Source organism: Hippoglossus stenolepis, chromosome 18 (assembly GCF_022539355.2).
Source record: "Hippoglossus stenolepis isolate QCI-W04-F060 chromosome 18, HSTE1.2, whole genome shotgun sequence".
NCBI classification, from domain to species: domain Eukaryota; kingdom Metazoa; phylum Chordata; class Actinopteri; order Pleuronectiformes; family Pleuronectidae; genus Hippoglossus; species Hippoglossus stenolepis.
The window spans coordinates 13,806,680-13,823,637 of record NC_061500.1 but is presented as its reverse complement, the minus strand read 5'-3'; the positions used below and the strand labels follow the sequence as shown (position 1 = coordinate 13,823,637).

Genomic DNA, 16,958 nt, shown 5'->3' with positions numbered 1-16,958 from the left:
TGTGCCAATAACCCACAATGCCACTATAACAGCTGCAGAACGTTCTGACTTTCAAAACTTACTAAGAAGTTCTCGAGCCAAAAGTAACACATGACATTGCTGTACTTCTGTTTTATTATTATTATTATTACTGTTATCATCATTCATTCATTCAGACTGATTAATTGCCTCCTCACTAAAATTGGTGTTTCTGTTGGATCTTTGCTGTATTAGCTAACTTTCTCCCTCTGCCAGAAACCTGCTATTATTTCTGCAACCTCACAAAAAAGGTTGAACAATCATCTTCTACCTGGTTTACTTACACATTTAACTTACACCCAAACATGAACATCTAAGGCACCTATGGAAGGTTGAACAACAGACACAGCTGAGGATTTGGACACTAGCTAATGCAATATGGGTGATAAATAAGACTGAATATCAAACCATGACTATTCAAACATGCCAACAGAAACGCAATCATCTTCTTACACACACAGCAAACACACAAAATGTTTCTGTTTGACTTCCTTACTTGATCTCCTTTGGACCCTTTGTGTCCTTGTTGCCCACGAGGTCCAGGGTGTCCCTGAAATTAACATTCATGTTAATGAAAGCACATCGAGATAATAAGTCTGAGAGCTGAATGTGGAAATCACAACCTCTGACACTCACATGTAGACCATGAGCTCCAGACCTGCCTCTCTCTCCATCCACACCAATTTGACCCTGAGCAAAGATAACAGATTATTAACCCTGTGATCCCTGAAAAGTAATTTTAAGAGCATCTGGAGTGATGAGACTTACTTTGTATCCCGGATCTCCTGATTCCCCTCTTTCCCCTCTGACACCGGGAGGACCCTGATAAAACATGAAACATAAGAGTCAAATGTAAATGATTTGATTTCTGCAGCCATGTACCAGACAAACAGTAAGAGGAGGGAGAAAAGTAAGTCAGGTGTGACTTACTGTGTCACCTAGAGGACCAGGAGGACCCTCTACTTTTCCATCATCCCCCTGCTCACCCTGTAGATGAAAAACAGAACAGTGGAAGTTATTAAATATATATTATAAGACATACATCCCTGATATGTCAGTGCACTGTTTCTTACTTTTGAAACACCTTGTAAAATTCTGTGTTTGTGAATGCTATCTTTTAAATGTGCCAAAACAGCTCACTCTGGATTTTTGTAAATTCAACGCCATGATGTATTTGCAGCAGGTTCTTTTTGATGGAAAATATTTGCATATAAAAGCAACCAAAACAAGGTTAATCAGAACAAGCTGCCAGGGGAGAGAGGTTAATTTTGCCATGTCTGTTTCATAAGCATTTGCTGTTTCTGTTTTTTTGTTTTTGTTTATTTGTGTCCAATCCTAAACAGTACCTGGCGTCTTCTGGGAAGCTCTGAGGATATGACTTAAAGAAGACTAATCAGAGACCAGTATTACACATGAAGTGAACAAGGTGTACCTTTTCAGCTTTTGGTCCTGGAGGCCCCATGGGGCCCTGTGGTCCCTGATGGCCCTGAAAAGACAGATACAAGAAACTGTTATGTGAAATTACTATGCCAAATATTAATGACCATAACAGGCTTGTTTTAATAAGTCACATACTCATGATACAGTTAGTTCATTTTACCTCATAACCTGCAAGACCAGGTTCTCCCTGTTGACCCATTCGACCAGGAGCTCCCTAAAGTGAGCAAATGTTGTCAATCACACAATCAGTATTTTAAAACAATAGATGATGTTTTAACTTACTACTAACATGATTCAAAAGTGATTGATAAATATCTCTTTCATTACTGTTCCACTTTACCACGTGTCCAATTGTTCCTCTTGATCCCTTCGGTCCAACAAAACCTGGCGGCCCTGTCTTCCCCACTGTCCCAGTCTCCCCAAGGTGACCTAGATGACCTTTAGCACCCTGAATATATGCAAGAAATAAATTACAGAATAGCTGACCACACTGCAATTCGGTGCCACCATGTGTGAATACATGTTGTTAGGGTTAGGGTTAGGATCTGACATTAATACCTTTGAGCCTAGTTTGCCTCTTTCCCCAATTTTGCCAGGTTTCCCTTCTTGACCCTGCGACAAGAAAACAAAACAGAAAAGGCAGAGGGTGAGATTTGTGAATCGGTGAAAGTCAGCTTGCACGATCTCCATCTTTCACTCTCTCTCTCTGTATGTGTGTGTGTATTAAAGCAGAGAGACAGGTCACTTACTCTGACGCCAGTGAGTCCAGGACTTCCAGGTGGGCCCTCCTTTCCCTTTAGTCCAATTTCACCTTTTTCTCCTGTATCGCCCTCCTGACCCATGTCACCTTTTTCCCCCTAAGAATAAAAACATAAAACATTACCTTTTAACAGTTTATACCCAAAAGATGAAAAAATAAATTATACATATGTAGCCTTCATATCCTTAGAATATGACCTAAGAGAAAGATATTTTGGGAAAGCATCTCACCTTGACTCCATCTGGACCGGCTTGACCACCTTCTCCCTCTAGGCCTGCTTCTCCCTGTTCACAGACACACATACGTATATATACAAGTTAATTAAATGAAGAGCTGTACCTATTAAGAATGAATATTTAAAAGTTTAATGCTGATAAACGTACCCGCTGTCCTATGAGTCCCTGCTCTCCGATGTTCCCAGCAGTTCCAACGGCTCCCTGACACACATGGACACTTATTAAACTTTGAAGTAAAGCTATATCTTGAAAAGAGAAAGAGAAAAAAAAAAATATCCACATAAAAACCGCAGCAATGTATCATCCTACCTTCTCCCCTGGCTCGCCTGGCAGTCCTGGCTCCCCCACCTTGCCTGGAGGACCCTTATTAATTAGAAGAAATCAGAGAGAGGAAAACGTTGAATAATTTTTTGGCGAGATTAAGGGCTAATGACTCTGGCGTTAGATATGAACAATATGTCAGGAGTGAGTTCCATTACGTACTGTCATGAAAAGGAGGAGGGAGAGAGACACCTTTGTAATGTGGGTTTATTAGTTTAATTGGACAGATTATTTCAATCAGAGAGCGTTATTAACTGTGGTAGGGGGAACAGCAGATGTCACATATTTTATCATTTAATCGACTCAATACCCTTTGTGTGTCTGTGTGTGTGTGTGTGTGTTTTCAAAGTCTCACCTTTTGACCTATCTCTCCCAGCAGCCCCACAGTCCCTGGTGGCCCAGATGGTCCCTATATGTGACAATATGTAGGAAAATACTTGAATGATTAGATTATGGTTGTTTCACACTAATAAACATCAGATCTCATGTACAAAAAAACTAGAAATCTTTGGCTAATGTTGGCTATGGATGAGCCAGCAGAAGATAAATCACTGAACCATCTGCACACAGTTTGACTTTGACTGTAATCTGTCACTAATTATGCTTCAAAAACACTGTGGCATTGGCATGAATACTTCTCAACCTCAGCGCATGTGAACAATGTCTGCTCCCTGGTTGAGTTGCATCCAGTCCAAACAATAGTATTGATATAACAAAAGTCACCTGTGTGGCCTTAAGCCTGAAGAACGTGAACAACAGGACTCAGAAATTAATTGTTTGTCAGTTAAAGCAGATGTGCAGCATGAGCGATGAAACAATGCAGAAAGACTGGGAGGGAAAACAATGATTTTTACAATATGTATATATAAAACGGGGGATTCCTACAAGGAAACTCCACTTTAATTGAACCTTTGTGTACAGTGTGGCCTTACTAGGCAAGTTAAGTAGTCAGACACCTGTTAACAAAGCAAAAAACTGTACAGCTTTTGAGCTTGTTATGAACATGACCATGCAATTGTATTTTGCTCATTAAATGGAAATTACATCACTGCAAATACATTTGAATTTCACTCTTTTACTCAATACAATAGATTAAGAGGCACACACCCCGAGAAAGCCTGACTACGACAATTTTGTAAGAACCCCCTTAAATTCAATGATTGGCTTGGTACAGGAGACTGAAATGACAGCACGGCCAGGAACCCCCTAAAACTAAATAGTAGTAATTATAATTAATTTCATTTAACGATGCCTTTCTAGTCACCCAATGACACCTTGCAATATATCATAAATGAAAATATGAGTAATTGAGGTAAAACCAAGGTTAAATTCATGTTAAGAGGCAAAGCTACCTAACAGTACGTGTGTAAACACAAGTAAAACTAAAGGTTCAAAAATGATTCATGAGGGATAGATAAGATGTTATGTATGAAAGACTGATCCAAACAGATGTGTTTTAAGTTGTGATCTGAACAGTCCTATAGAGACCAGGTGGTGGATGTGAGGTGGCAGAGCTAGTTTTTATTTTGGTTGAAGATCAGAATGTCTGATTGCGTGTGTATGATAAGTCTGGGATGGTGGTGGAGGTTTGCACTTAAATGTTACTACTTTACTATAATGTACAGTATGCGCTTTGTGTATAATTTAAATAATAAAAGAACAGTTTGAAGTTTGGAATGATGTGGTTTGGTTTTATATATGTCTGCTTGGGAGCCCCTTGAAATGTTCCAGGAGAGATTAGCCAATAATTTATTAACACCAATGAAAAAGAAAAGGAAATGGTGGCCTGTTCTATAATTTGTGAGCTAAACTCTCCATGCATTCATACTGAAACATTTTCATTCCCTTTATTCCTGCTCAGCCTCTCTCACCGCTCATAAAGTACATCCACAAGAACGACAGAAAATCTTTTACAGTAAAGGTTTTATCCATTATGACAATAATCACGTCTACTTTCCCTGCAAGTTCAGCAATTTAGCACATCTATAAATAAGATGCTTCTTTAAAAAAAAAAAAAATCTCCCTTGCATGCTTGCAATTTAATCTTCTACCACTTCAGAGGAGATGTGTGAAGTATGAGACAATTCTCTGGCTGCTACGGAGGAAACATTTAATACAGACAAATATATTTTTAATAAGCACTAAAATATGTCTCGTAAACTACTTCCTGGCTATGATGTTTGGCGTTAACAGAGCTGGGCAAAAAGAACCAGGCGGCTGTGTGTTGCCAAAAAGAATCTAATAAAACCAGCATGGAGCAGGGAGAGGAGAAGTTTGTCGAAGGCTGAGAATACTGCGAAATATTAAATTTCAATTGAGAAAACAGAAGGAGAGAGTGAATGATAGGACTGAGGCAGAGGTGATGAGGAAGAGCAAACAGGAGAGAAATATAAAATATATACAAAACATGGAGATGGAAGGAGGCCCGTACCGGCTCGCCTGCTATTCCCTTGTCCCCTGGGGGTCCTGAGGGCCCTTGGATACCCTGAAGACAGAAGGGTCAGTGAGCTCAGAACACATCCACACTTCTATCATCTAATGTTCACTAAACACTGCATACATGTGTGATTTTACATTTGTCACTGTGATATAATTAGCGGCAAAACATAGCTAATTATGGATGGATTGTTAATTGTTAATTAATGTTTTCAATTACCTCCATCAAGAAGGTTATGTTCTCTTTTTGTAAGTCTGTCTGTTATTCAAAATTGACCGGATTGATAACCCAAAAAACTTGGTGGAAGAATGCGAAATGGGTCAGGAAAGAATCCATTAAATTTTGGTGTGGATGTAAGATTATTTAACATTACGAGATCTGCGTTTTTCAACATTTATTGTTGATTTTTCAGAGAATAATTCATGGCTCTTGATGAAAAAAGATCATTCATATTAATATCTAATTTGGTGCAGCTTGAATGAATTTAAAGGGTCTATTAGGCCTTGGCAGAGGTCCGCACTCAACCATTCTAGTTAAACAATGTAACACATTTATATAGTATATAAATACAGTGTAGTCTATGCAGTATACAATGCTTGTTATTTTGGGCTCATAACTGCAGAAAGGTCTCATCGGTAGAATATGTATGAGGGAACTCACAGGAAAACCTTTAGGCCCAGCTTCCCCAGCCTCTCCGAGCTTCCCCTGCAGGAACAGAAGAAAAAGATCGGTAAATAAATAACGATATAAAGGACAGGATGAATTCTATCAGGATTTGTGATCACACAAGGTTAATACTATACCTGACAAAGAAGGTTAATCAACATTTGATTCTTCACTGAACAAAGGGATGTGTACTTGTTTGATAAAGGTTTTTTTGTATATATATATATCTTTTCTCTTGCTTTATATGATTCAACATCTGTAATGTATTTCTATTTGCCCCAAAGTGCCTCTGCAACTTTAGATTTACAAATCTTTCTAAGAATAAACATGAGTGTTTTTCAGTGGTGGTGATGGGGTGGAGTTTCAGAAGTTCAGTTTAATTGCAGGCTGAGTAAATACTCTCAAATTTCACCAGTGAGCTGTGAAAACAGCTGTGTGCGCTCCACTCTCATGTATGTAAATCTGGCAGAAACCTCCCAAGGACTGTTTTCTCCCTCAATGTTATATGTCGTTTCTGACTGTGGGCCTCCATCACGTCGGCCTTTTAAATCACGCTGATACCTTGTCTCTCCAGAGGCACATAAGTACCAAGTATATACGACAGGAAGGAGTGGAAAAGTATAGAAGTACTCAAGTGTGCTTTACCTGTAGTCCAGGGAAACCTAATTTTCCTGGAGGACCATCAAGACCCTGTGGAGAGAGAAGGATGAGAGATAGCTGTGTGTTGAGAAATGTCAGCTTAAAGTACTTCCTGTGTTTTGAGTGGATGGAGAGGATGTGCAGCTTGCTGTTCTTGGTGCATGTGATGCATTTTTAGTCTTGAGAATCTCTTATAAACATTTTTGCAGGAGGAATCAATTTATGCTGTTTTATGATAGTTCATGGTCATTACTCTTGTGCCTGCACTGTCTGACTTCATTAATGTTTCTTGTTTTGTATATCAACAACAAAATTTAGCTGAATGTGCACATTTCTTACCTTCTTGCCCTCTAACCCCATCTCTCCTGTAGGACCGTCAGGTCCTATCGCTCCCTGAAACACAAGACAGTTGTCATTTCACCAACAGAGGTCGCTGTAACACAGCCTGACAGCCACAACATAGTGTAAATAAACATCTCTGAATAGTAAGACACTGACATGACAGAGTCCACGTGACTGTGCCTGTAAACTACTCTTTTCAGCTTTAAATAAGAATATATGTTATGTGGATGTGTGTGTAAAAGTGAATGTGTATATATGCGTATACAGGTCAGTGTAGGAATGGCTACAGTTATCTCTATAAGGTGTCACATATGGCAATGAAAGCCACTGGTCTATGAACTTGCACTTGCATATCTTAATTCTAGAATCAGGGCACAAAGTCTGGGTGCATGCAGATACAGACTGTTCACACTTAAACACACACACCGTCAGAACAGAGACTGTTTAGATAACATGGGTGTAGCTGTCAAACATAATCAATCTAAAGTGCTTAAAGGCCTGCTAGTCCAGTGAGCAGTGATAATAAATGGGAGCCAGGCAGTGGACCAATACAGTCCATCTGCTGTACACCTGCACACTCTCATCTATACTGTGGAGGATGCTGGCTCACTGACACTGAGTAGACCCTCAGCATTCATGACACTCAATTATAAATAACAAGCAGTGATCTAAATGATTAACTATTGTAAAGAAAAAAAAGCAAATTTGAGGTGAAACAGCCACACAGGCAGCCGTGATGTGAGAGTGGTTGAATGGGCGCAGTGGGAGTTTGGCCTGTGGAGAGCGCCGCTGTTCGAGGTGCTATAAGCCTATTATACATAGAGCTGGATGAGCAGCACTCATTAACATTCCTGTCTGGGGTACCTGCTACCCACTGGTTACGTTTACATAGCCTGATTAGCCGATGTGTAGGGAAAATATTTCACCCTATCAGGCCAAGGGGATAACACTCAGATATCATGCTTCAAAGTTAATTAATGACCCTGAGGTACTTTCATTTGTAGCACGAGACTGACCCTTTTCAAACAGAAGAAGGAAAAGCAGAGGCATGAATTCAAAACAATCAAACACAGCTATGTAGACCGGCTCAGTAATAACCACCAACTGCTGAGAGGGAGGACTGATGAGATTAATATGCTCCTCAATATGGAAAACATTAGCAGGACTTTGCAGGTCAGACGAGATGTGGAGTTATTAGTAAGAAAGCATGATAAGTCTGACTGGTGATTCCTCATGGCTGAAACCCCACAAGTTCAAATATTATTTACACGTGCAAATAAAATACAGACAGAAAACCAGACGCAACTATAATACTAGTTTTCTATTCAATTTGGCGTAAACATGGGGTTTCATCTTGTCCTGGATTGACAGTATTTTCCATGTTAGACAAAATTCTAGTTCCATGTTTCAGAGAGCGAAGCTGGTTGTTACATTTCTGTGCCCTGTGCCTCATGCCAAGTGGTTAATGTCTACAACACATGTGGTCTGAGAATCTGTGCAAACATTCTTAGTTGTATACAGTTTCATTTCACTCTAAGATGTGATATTCAAGCCAAGGACATGAAATAGAGTTGAACTGGCCAGAAGAGTAATACAATCTTTAATATGATGCTCTCTCTGTTATTGAGAGATGTTAAATTGTCTATCTTAGTACAACTTAATGTTGTTTTGGTCCAGTCAGATAATCCATGACCTCTTAAACTAAATCTAGTATATTTAGTTTTTATTTATATTAAACAATAGTAAGTAGTGTGCGTTTAGAGTGTTGAGTGAGTGTTTGTCTAAGGTTATGTCAATAATCGAACCACCTCTGCTTCTTTTGGCTTTTGGACCAAAAGAAAAAGAGTCATGAAGCAGCAGACAGATTTACTGGCAGTGGAAACTGCTGACATTAGTATTAATTGAAAAACCAGCTGGAGATATCAGAGTGTGTCCAGGCCAACCACAGTGAGGCCAATCTCCCATGGACGGCTCAGATAAAGAAGCTCAATGTGATTCTATCCCACTTTCCAGCTGGATCAGTGGACCGTGGTGATAAAAGACATCGTTTAAAAAGGTGAGCTACATGGTCTGCACTCCACAAAAAGCAAATCAAAGGACAAAGGGAATTACACCGCCGAGTGAACATCAGTTTTACTGTATCATGCATCATTGCTATATAGTTACAGCCCTCATCATCATTATGAGTCATTATTGTCATGAGTTATTGCCACTAAATACTCTTTGAATCCACTTTAATTCCCTCTCTGAACTGTGAATTCAAAAAGATATTTGCGCTATGATGTTCTAGGGGGCAGATTATATATACAGTATTATTTATCTGATCTCATATTATAGCTGTCCATCTTGTTTTCATCTTTCACAAAACACACTGGAGTTACATAAGTTTTATTGTGAACTGCGTAAGGCTTTGTTTTGTAAAATAAAAACAGAAGTATTGATTCTGCAAATATGGATGATGTGCAGATTGATTTGGCAGTTATAAATATGTCATAGTTCTGTAATTTCTTTAGATTTTTCTGTCTTTTATTTTCTGTCTCTCTTTTTATTTTTCCCCACATGTTTTGTAAATGTTATACTGGAAGAAGACACAGATTACTTCAGTATCCTTAGGTGTTCCAGTGAAAGACATATATGGAGTGCAACTATAATTCATGTTATTATTTATGCTTGTGATTGACAACTGAGTTTCTGGAATTAGGTCTATTTATCAACACATCTTCTTTTGTATTACAGCTGAAACTGTACATTTGCAATATGTTATATTTTCTGTCTGATGCTAATGTGAAACATCTTTCCTCTTCTCCTTTCCACAAGCTTTCAGAAATGTCTAAATCCGGCAATTACTCCAGTAATGTGAAGAAAAAATTTGAAATGAACCTATTCTCTAACAGGCCTTTAGTTTAGCATATGGAAAAATGATTATTAATGTATATAGCACTTTTATAAACAAAGTTACAAAATACTTCACATAAAGAAAAAAGAAAAAAAGATCATTTTAAAATAGTTAAAATGAAAGTTACACACAAAGTAAAACACAGTATATGTCAAACATACATAAAAGCTTTGCGATGAAAAATATTTTAAGAGGAAATATATAAGATACGAAGGATGTTGCCTGTCTTATCTCAATAGGTGAACTGTTCCCAGTTACAGATCTAAAAACTGATGCTATGTGTCCTTTTTGTGAATGTGGCTCCCTGTAAACACGCCCCAAGCTGATTCAAGCCTTTTGTTTCATGTTTCTTCATGCAAATCACTAAATTTCCAACTCTCCAACACAACTTCTACAAAAGCCAGGTCCCGTTTTCCATAACAACTGTCACGTAGTTAGACTGACTGTGGGTTTTTCCTATAAGAAGCACTTATTGTTCCATTTAGAATAGTTTGTTTTACGTCACTGGAGCTTTTCAGCAGCTATAATGGGCACTGACTTCTGAAAAGGATGAAATAGACTCATTCTTCAACACTGAACCCGAGAACGTGTTATGCAAGCTCCTGTGTCCATTAAAACACATGTGACATCAGCTCAGAGGCAGTCGCATCGTTATGTTCACCCACTCAAGTTTTTTCCAATGGCTCGACAACAGCGTGAGATCACACAGCGGAGCATAAAGAAAAACAGAGCAGTGATGTGTATCTGCGCTCTTTTGCCAAGTTTATGATCCGTTCTTAAGGCTGCAGGGATATGATCCGCTGACTGCAGGACGCCAAAGCTGCGAAAACATCAGGTGGGAAACTTCAAACTTACCCGCAAGCCTTTTGGTCCTCTGGTACCGGCTGGCCCAGTCGCTCCAGGGGGGCCCTAACAAACAAAAGAAAAAGGAGGATAAAGAAAAGAAGAGAGGGGGTGAGGGAAAAAGAGGACGATTAAACAAAGGTTTACACTGACAGAGCACAGAGCCCCCGGTTGTTGACCCTGGGGAGGGGACAGCCTGACCTCAGGAACACACTATGGTGATTGTTGTTAGATCTGTCACTCACACCAATTAAAGGGCCTGCTCTGGAATCCCATTCTGCTGCGCCCCTGAGCCCCGTATTTATGTTTGTTTTGGTGGCTCTGTGGCCCCCCCAGTCAACCAATGGCGAAGACACGACGAGGGGAAGACGAGGGAGGTGGCGGGGGCAGCTTCTAATTGGTTATAGGTGTTGGGCTTTTGACTGACAGGAGGGTAATGCAGGTTCAGCGGGAGGCTGCCAGTGCTCATAATGCTCCTTGAGGGTGCACACCACTATCATGTGCTCAAAGAGGACACTGACTAAATCAAAATATACTCAGTGGCTAATCATAGCTGGGAAATTTAATTTATTTGAATTTTATTTTTGGATATTATGATCCTATCCTATCACAAACCTAGGACAGGATCTCTAATTAGTCCCCATGGCTTAAGATCATGATTATACAGTATTACCCCAAACTATAATCAAATGAAAAGAAGAATAAATAGTGACTCACTGGTCTTCCTAGTGGTCCTGTAGGCCCAGTCGCCCCTGGTGTCCCTGGGTGACCCTAAAATATGTATACAAACACAAACAAGTGACAGAAAACAGGGTATTACACAAATGATCATCTCCAACACACAGTAAGACATCAAGTACTTTTGTTGCAACACAGCACAAATGTATTAAACTGTGAAACTAAAATGAATTTGGCATCAGTGAACTCGTGTTTTCACAAAGTTTTCAATTTGGATTTTACTGTAGAGGCACTAAAGACTGAATTCGTTTGTTTATCTTTTATGTAATAAATTGGACGCCATTCAACCAAACATACATCTGCAGAAGTGCTTTGTGCACTGGAAAGCACATCTAATGTAGCAATAAGGGACAATGGGGGAAAGAGAAAGGCAGAGAGCCTGAGGAGATGATTTTATAACTGAAAACATACTGCTTATGGCTGCATTTTTCTAGACATCAAGCTTAACTATATAATGGGGAGTACTCTCAGTCTGACTACTCAAATCAGCTGAGTGCAATAAAACTTAAGTAATGTACAAACTTATAGAACAGTAGGCAGCGCTGATCTCACGCATGCACAGGCATAAATCATAAACGCCTGCAGTATGAGCTCTCTGTTAGTAGCTATAGATGTCCGCCTGTCAGCTCCGCTCAGTTTGCATGATGCAGTCTTTTCCAGTGGGTCTGTTTCTGTTTTGCAGCTGAAAGAATGGGCCAACAGAGAACTTCCTTATGAGTGTGTGTGTGTATGTCAGTGTATGTCTGTGTGTGTGTGGTGAAGTCCTCAGAGAAATCCAGCTGGCTGTCAGCCAGCAGGAAACCTCTCTGTTTCAGTGAGAATGATGACTAAATTCTTATCCAATGTAGTCAGTCATATACTTTAGAGAGTCCATATCAGAGTATATGTGACAGAGAAGCCACTCGGTCTGTCTGAAGGAGCAGGGTAGGTGAACAGCTGTGCCTTATGAAACTCAGGACCCATATGGCTGAACATGTAACATAATTTTTCTTCTTTTCTTGATACGCATTTCCCAGTACACTGGTGTTTAAGCTTGAGAGGTCTTGAACTTCAACTTCCTGTAGCGATTCAATTCTGTCCAGAGGGTAAATCATTGGAAGTCTTTTCCACTGTGCCTCTTTTCTCCTTTGACATATTTATGGGGCACTGACACCACACAACAGTAAATTCCCATGGGAATAAGACACACAGTTTAATTTCAGATGCCAATTTTTCAAGATTTTTCTTATTTACACTGGCCTAGAAAATCATGTGTAAGCTCTTATTTTAACATTTTCAAATAGTGTCCTCATTAGATCTTACCGTTGATCCCTTTTCTCCAGGTGGTCCCGGAAGGCCCATCTCCCCTCGATCCCCCTAACATTACACAAATGACATTCAGACTTCAAAGTCACCTTGTAATGACTTGTGAATTAATTTAGATGACTAGAACAAGGTTTCTTTACCTTCTCTCCTGCCAGTCCTTCCTCTCCCACAGGTCCGATGAAACCCACCAAGCCCTGAAATACAGACACTCAGTGTTGAATGGATGAATGGAAAAATATTTGGATAGATGTTTTGGGAAGAATGCAGCTTCTCCATACAGAAAGAGGCAATGTCATGATTTCTTACCCTTTCTCCCATTGTTCCAACCGTTCCTGCGACACCAAGCTCCCCCTTCAGAGACAAATATATTGATCATCATTTGTTCACTCGAAAATATTTAATATTTCTTATATTTTGGAGCATCTGTGTGTATTATCTTTATTCACCTTGAGTCCCTCTGGCCCAGCCTTCCCAGGAAATCCTTTTCTGCCCATTCTACCCTGAAACACAACACAGCAGAGCATAATGAATTGTGAACAACAAGCATTAACTTGATGCATCATTAACATTCATCACAATTTCTCAATCATTATAAAGGATCTGTTTCCTGTGAGAGGACGATTCAAAGACAGAGCAAGGAGGTCGGCTACAGCTGTTGCAGCTTACTCTACACGCTGCTGAGATATGTAATGGTGTGTACAGGTAATGCTGACAGTACGTCTTGGCAGGCTGTGAAAGTGCGCGGCTGTAATGCTTTTCTTGCGCAGACAGTAATTCCCAGGGTTAAGAGGGGGTCTAAGAGCTTTTTTACTAGCAATAACTCTGGGTCAGAAATGTCTAAGCCAAACTCCTGAAGACAGAGTGACTCAACAGTTCCACAGTTTTACCCCAGAAAAAAATTGGCTGCTTTCATAAGACAGCACAGCCTAATACTGTATTTTACCCAGACACAAACAGTAAAACCAGATTTTTGTTGTAACATGAGAATTAATATGAGCTGTGCAGGATTTGGGACTTCTTATCACCTGATCTAGATTTGTGTCAGCGAGTGACCACATTAACCGAGGCAACAAAGAAAAACTTAAAGAAAGAACTCAAATTGCTCCATGGGAGAGGGAATGAGGAGCAACTTAGAAGGTGTGGGAGATGGTAAAAAAAAGGAGAGGTTGTCATTCCGAGAAGAGCGTTGAAAAAGCTAAAAGACAGCTGGTTGAGGAGGTGTATGAGGTGGAGGAGTGGGTGGACCTGTGGCACCTGGCCAGAGATCACTCACGGCTCCTGCAGGAGCCTTACTCCACTTCCTCCTCCGATGGAAGAGAGGGGTCAGAGAAGACATGAAGGGGGATGGGAAGTGGGGAAGGGGGAATTCATGGCTGAGAGGAGTGAAAGAAAGTTCAGGATGACTGAGAGGAAGATTAACTGAAGAAGAAAAACAGGTACTAGAATCTATGATAGAGGAAAATCTTATCCCTGCAGTAGCCCATTAACACAAATGTCGTGATGCCTTTGAACACCCCCTGGTGGCCAAGAACAGGGATTGCATGCAGAGGACAATCATCCAGACACGAGCTACAATAAAAACGACACAATAAAACTCCAAATACTCACATCTACAGACTCTCTAATGCAAACTAAGAATATCCACAATGATAATCTACTTTATTCACTGAAATACATTTCTAATTTATTCTCAGATGCATAATTAAGCTGAGTAATACAATTACACTGAATAGTAAAACGAGTTAGACCGCAGCTCTATACTAATCACAGCAGGGTGAGATCACTCATTCAATTCCTTCTCCTTTTAAAGTTACACGAACAGGCTTTCACTACAGACCAAGTAGCTGACACCATGCAAGTCTTCCTTTGTTTTGAAAACCCAAAAGGCTTTGAATGAGGGTCTGTGAGCCGTGCACATGCATTTACCGTCAAACTGCAGCTGTGTTTCCATACACTCAGTGAAATTTCTATCCCTACCTCTCTCTCTCTCTCTCTTTCTCTAACTTTGAGGATGACTTTGCCACAGATATAAAAAGGACGAATGAAACCACAGCGATGCACATGATAGATGGTTTGATTGTCTTGTGTGGGATACAGTTTAAACAAACACGCCTCCTTACATAAGAGGACACACAAACACACAGACACAATATTTTCATTGAGCAAGCATGATATTCTTTTTATGTTATACTGGTTTAAGGCGAACAAGCAGGATTTACGACGGCTATCGGGTTTAGGCTGCCTAAATCAAAATGAATAGCGATGCATGTTATCTTCCACCAGCCGAGCAACACCAGGTGTTTGCCTTATTACTCACCTCGAGTCCTGTTGGGCCCGGTGGTCCGATCGGGCCCTCATCTCCCTGGGAACAGATGATATTGACCTTAGCATGAATTATGTTTTGGGGACATAAAGCAGCCCACAGCTAAGAAAAGTCTTGTGCCATAAAACTTTGAATGCCGTTTGGCACTTTAGGGTCGTTCTGATGTGGCTGGTGTCTGACATTCTTACCTCCAAGCCAGCCACCCCTCGAGGCCCTGGTAAACCTCTGGCCCCTAGTTTTCCCTGGAAGGGGGAAAAAAGCAATCAAATTAATGGTAATGTGTGAAGGCAACTGTAGTATTTACACATATGTTTTTAGCCTTGGTAGTGGCTTGTTCGTAGGGAAGGCTATGTCAGCTGGTAACACATGGTTCACCACTTTGGTCCAGACTGAACTATCTGAACCACTATTGCAAGGATTATATTGAAAATCTTAATAGAGATTCATGGTGGTCAGAGGATGAATCCAAACAACTATGGTGATTCTCTGATATTTAATCTAGCACCATCATTGGGTTAAATTATTCAATATATTGGTTAATGACCAAATACCTGCAACACCATTCCAGTCAGCTTCAGCTAGACAATGTATTTTGTGCTTATAGCTAACATGTTAAGATAGTGAACATGTTGAACATTATAGATAAATATAAGCATGTGTGCATTGTCATTGTGAGCATGAAAGACTGTATATAAAGATGGACGGCACAATATCCTAGATACGAACCCTACCAGTAGCGATCAGGAAATGGAGCTGCAGTAGCGAGGTCAGTCTCAGCTGTCAATCATGATGTTTAACCCCATTTTTATAGCATCAAATAGCTAATTTAAAGCAAACTTAGAGAAAAAAGCACTAACAAACATCAGTGTTATAAATACTACCGAAAATGAAAGAAACTATCTTTGAGAAAAACAAATTAATGAATTCTGGCCCTTGACTCATGGAGGAGGCAGTATTTATGACCTATACTACAACCAGGTGGTGGCAAGCTAGATGCTTTGGCTTCACTTTTGGAGAACAGTTATGTCGTCAATCTTTGTATACAGTCTATGGCAAACTCTCACACAGTGTTACTGTGTTTGTAGACTCTTCTGGTTCTGGTTTATGTATGACTACTCAGGACGATAGTTTTACTCACCTTTGGTCCTTCAAGGCCGTTCTCTCCTGGTGGTCCCATGTCACCAGGGAAGCCCTGTCATGATCAATAAAAGAAATTGATTTCTTTTTTTGCTGTAACACAGACAGTCTTATTCAATGTAGCATTGAACATGCAAATACAAACCTCAGGGCCTGGAGGTCCAGCTGTACCATCAGGCCCCCTCTCTCCCAACTTGCCCTGTGAAAAAGACAAAGCAGAAAATGAGACAAGTTGTAAAGGAATAGTTGGACTTTTTGGGAAATACACTGATTTACTTTTGTGTTAAAAGTTAGATGAGAGGAGTGACACCATTTGCAAGACTATTAATGTAATGTAAGACAGCTGTTTCCAGCCTTATGCTAACCTAAGCTAGCTAACTGACAGATAGCCTAAGCAATTATTGTCACTCCTCTGAAGCCAGAAAGCCAGAGCTCACCTGTGGTCCTGGTGTCCCACGGACGCCTGGTAACCCTGGACCTCCCTGGATGCCCTGTCCAATACAAACACACCGTATAAAAACTAAGACATGGGCAAAATGCAGATTTATTTTCTAGAGTAACAGACATAAGACATGCGCAACTTCTGTAATCTCGTTTCTGGTGTATGATACTTAAAGCATTCGATTTTTGCTTAGACAGTCAAATGAGGAGGATTTAAATAAGAATTTTCAAAAGCTGGACAGTGCACATCTGGCAAAGTCATTTTGCGAGGACAGTTCCGCAACAAAAGGCTGTGTGGGTCCTTGGATGTGCATGTGTCTAAGGCAGCATGCAGGTCAGTGGTGATGTACCTTGTCTCCATTGTACCCCATCTCCCCTTGCTCTCCAGGAATCCCGAGATCACCCTGACGAGGAGC

The 16,958-nt window shown here is 40.2% G+C and overlaps 1 protein-coding gene across 2 annotated transcripts in view; it reads right to left on the bottom strand.

The window, feature by feature from the left end:
* Positions 1-16,958, bottom strand: part of col27a1a (collagen, type XXVII, alpha 1a) — a 67,690-nt gene that overhangs the window by 6,713 nt on the left and 44,019 nt on the right. For both annotated transcript variants that reach the window (XM_035184671.2, XM_035184672.2), the window contains 29 exons: positions 16,893-16,946; positions 16,539-16,592; positions 16,247-16,300; positions 16,103-16,156; positions 15,153-15,206; positions 14,959-15,003; positions 13,088-13,141; positions 12,948-12,992; positions 12,782-12,835; positions 12,639-12,692; positions 11,316-11,369; positions 10,611-10,664; positions 6,857-6,910; positions 6,524-6,568; positions 5,873-5,917; positions 5,207-5,260; positions 3,131-3,184; positions 2,764-2,817; positions 2,602-2,655; positions 2,449-2,502; positions 2,208-2,315; positions 2,017-2,070; positions 1,799-1,906; positions 1,619-1,672; positions 1,451-1,504; positions 949-1,005; positions 787-840; positions 655-708; positions 515-568 (listed from right to left, as the gene is read on the bottom strand). In XM_035184671.2, coding sequence (XP_035040562.1) covers positions 515-568; positions 655-708; positions 787-840; positions 949-1,005; positions 1,451-1,504; positions 1,619-1,672; positions 1,799-1,906; positions 2,017-2,070; positions 2,208-2,315; positions 2,449-2,502; positions 2,602-2,655; positions 2,764-2,817; positions 3,131-3,184; positions 5,207-5,260; positions 5,873-5,917; positions 6,524-6,568; positions 6,857-6,910; positions 10,611-10,664; positions 11,316-11,369; positions 12,639-12,692; positions 12,782-12,835; positions 12,948-12,992; positions 13,088-13,141; positions 14,959-15,003; positions 15,153-15,206; positions 16,103-16,156; positions 16,247-16,300; positions 16,539-16,592; positions 16,893-16,946 — 1,641 coding nt within the window. The remainder of the gene's footprint in view (positions 1-514; positions 569-654; positions 709-786; positions 841-948; positions 1,006-1,450; positions 1,505-1,618; positions 1,673-1,798; positions 1,907-2,016; positions 2,071-2,207; positions 2,316-2,448; positions 2,503-2,601; positions 2,656-2,763; positions 2,818-3,130; positions 3,185-5,206; positions 5,261-5,872; positions 5,918-6,523; positions 6,569-6,856; positions 6,911-10,610; positions 10,665-11,315; positions 11,370-12,638; positions 12,693-12,781; positions 12,836-12,947; positions 12,993-13,087; positions 13,142-14,958; positions 15,004-15,152; positions 15,207-16,102; positions 16,157-16,246; positions 16,301-16,538; positions 16,593-16,892; positions 16,947-16,958) is intronic.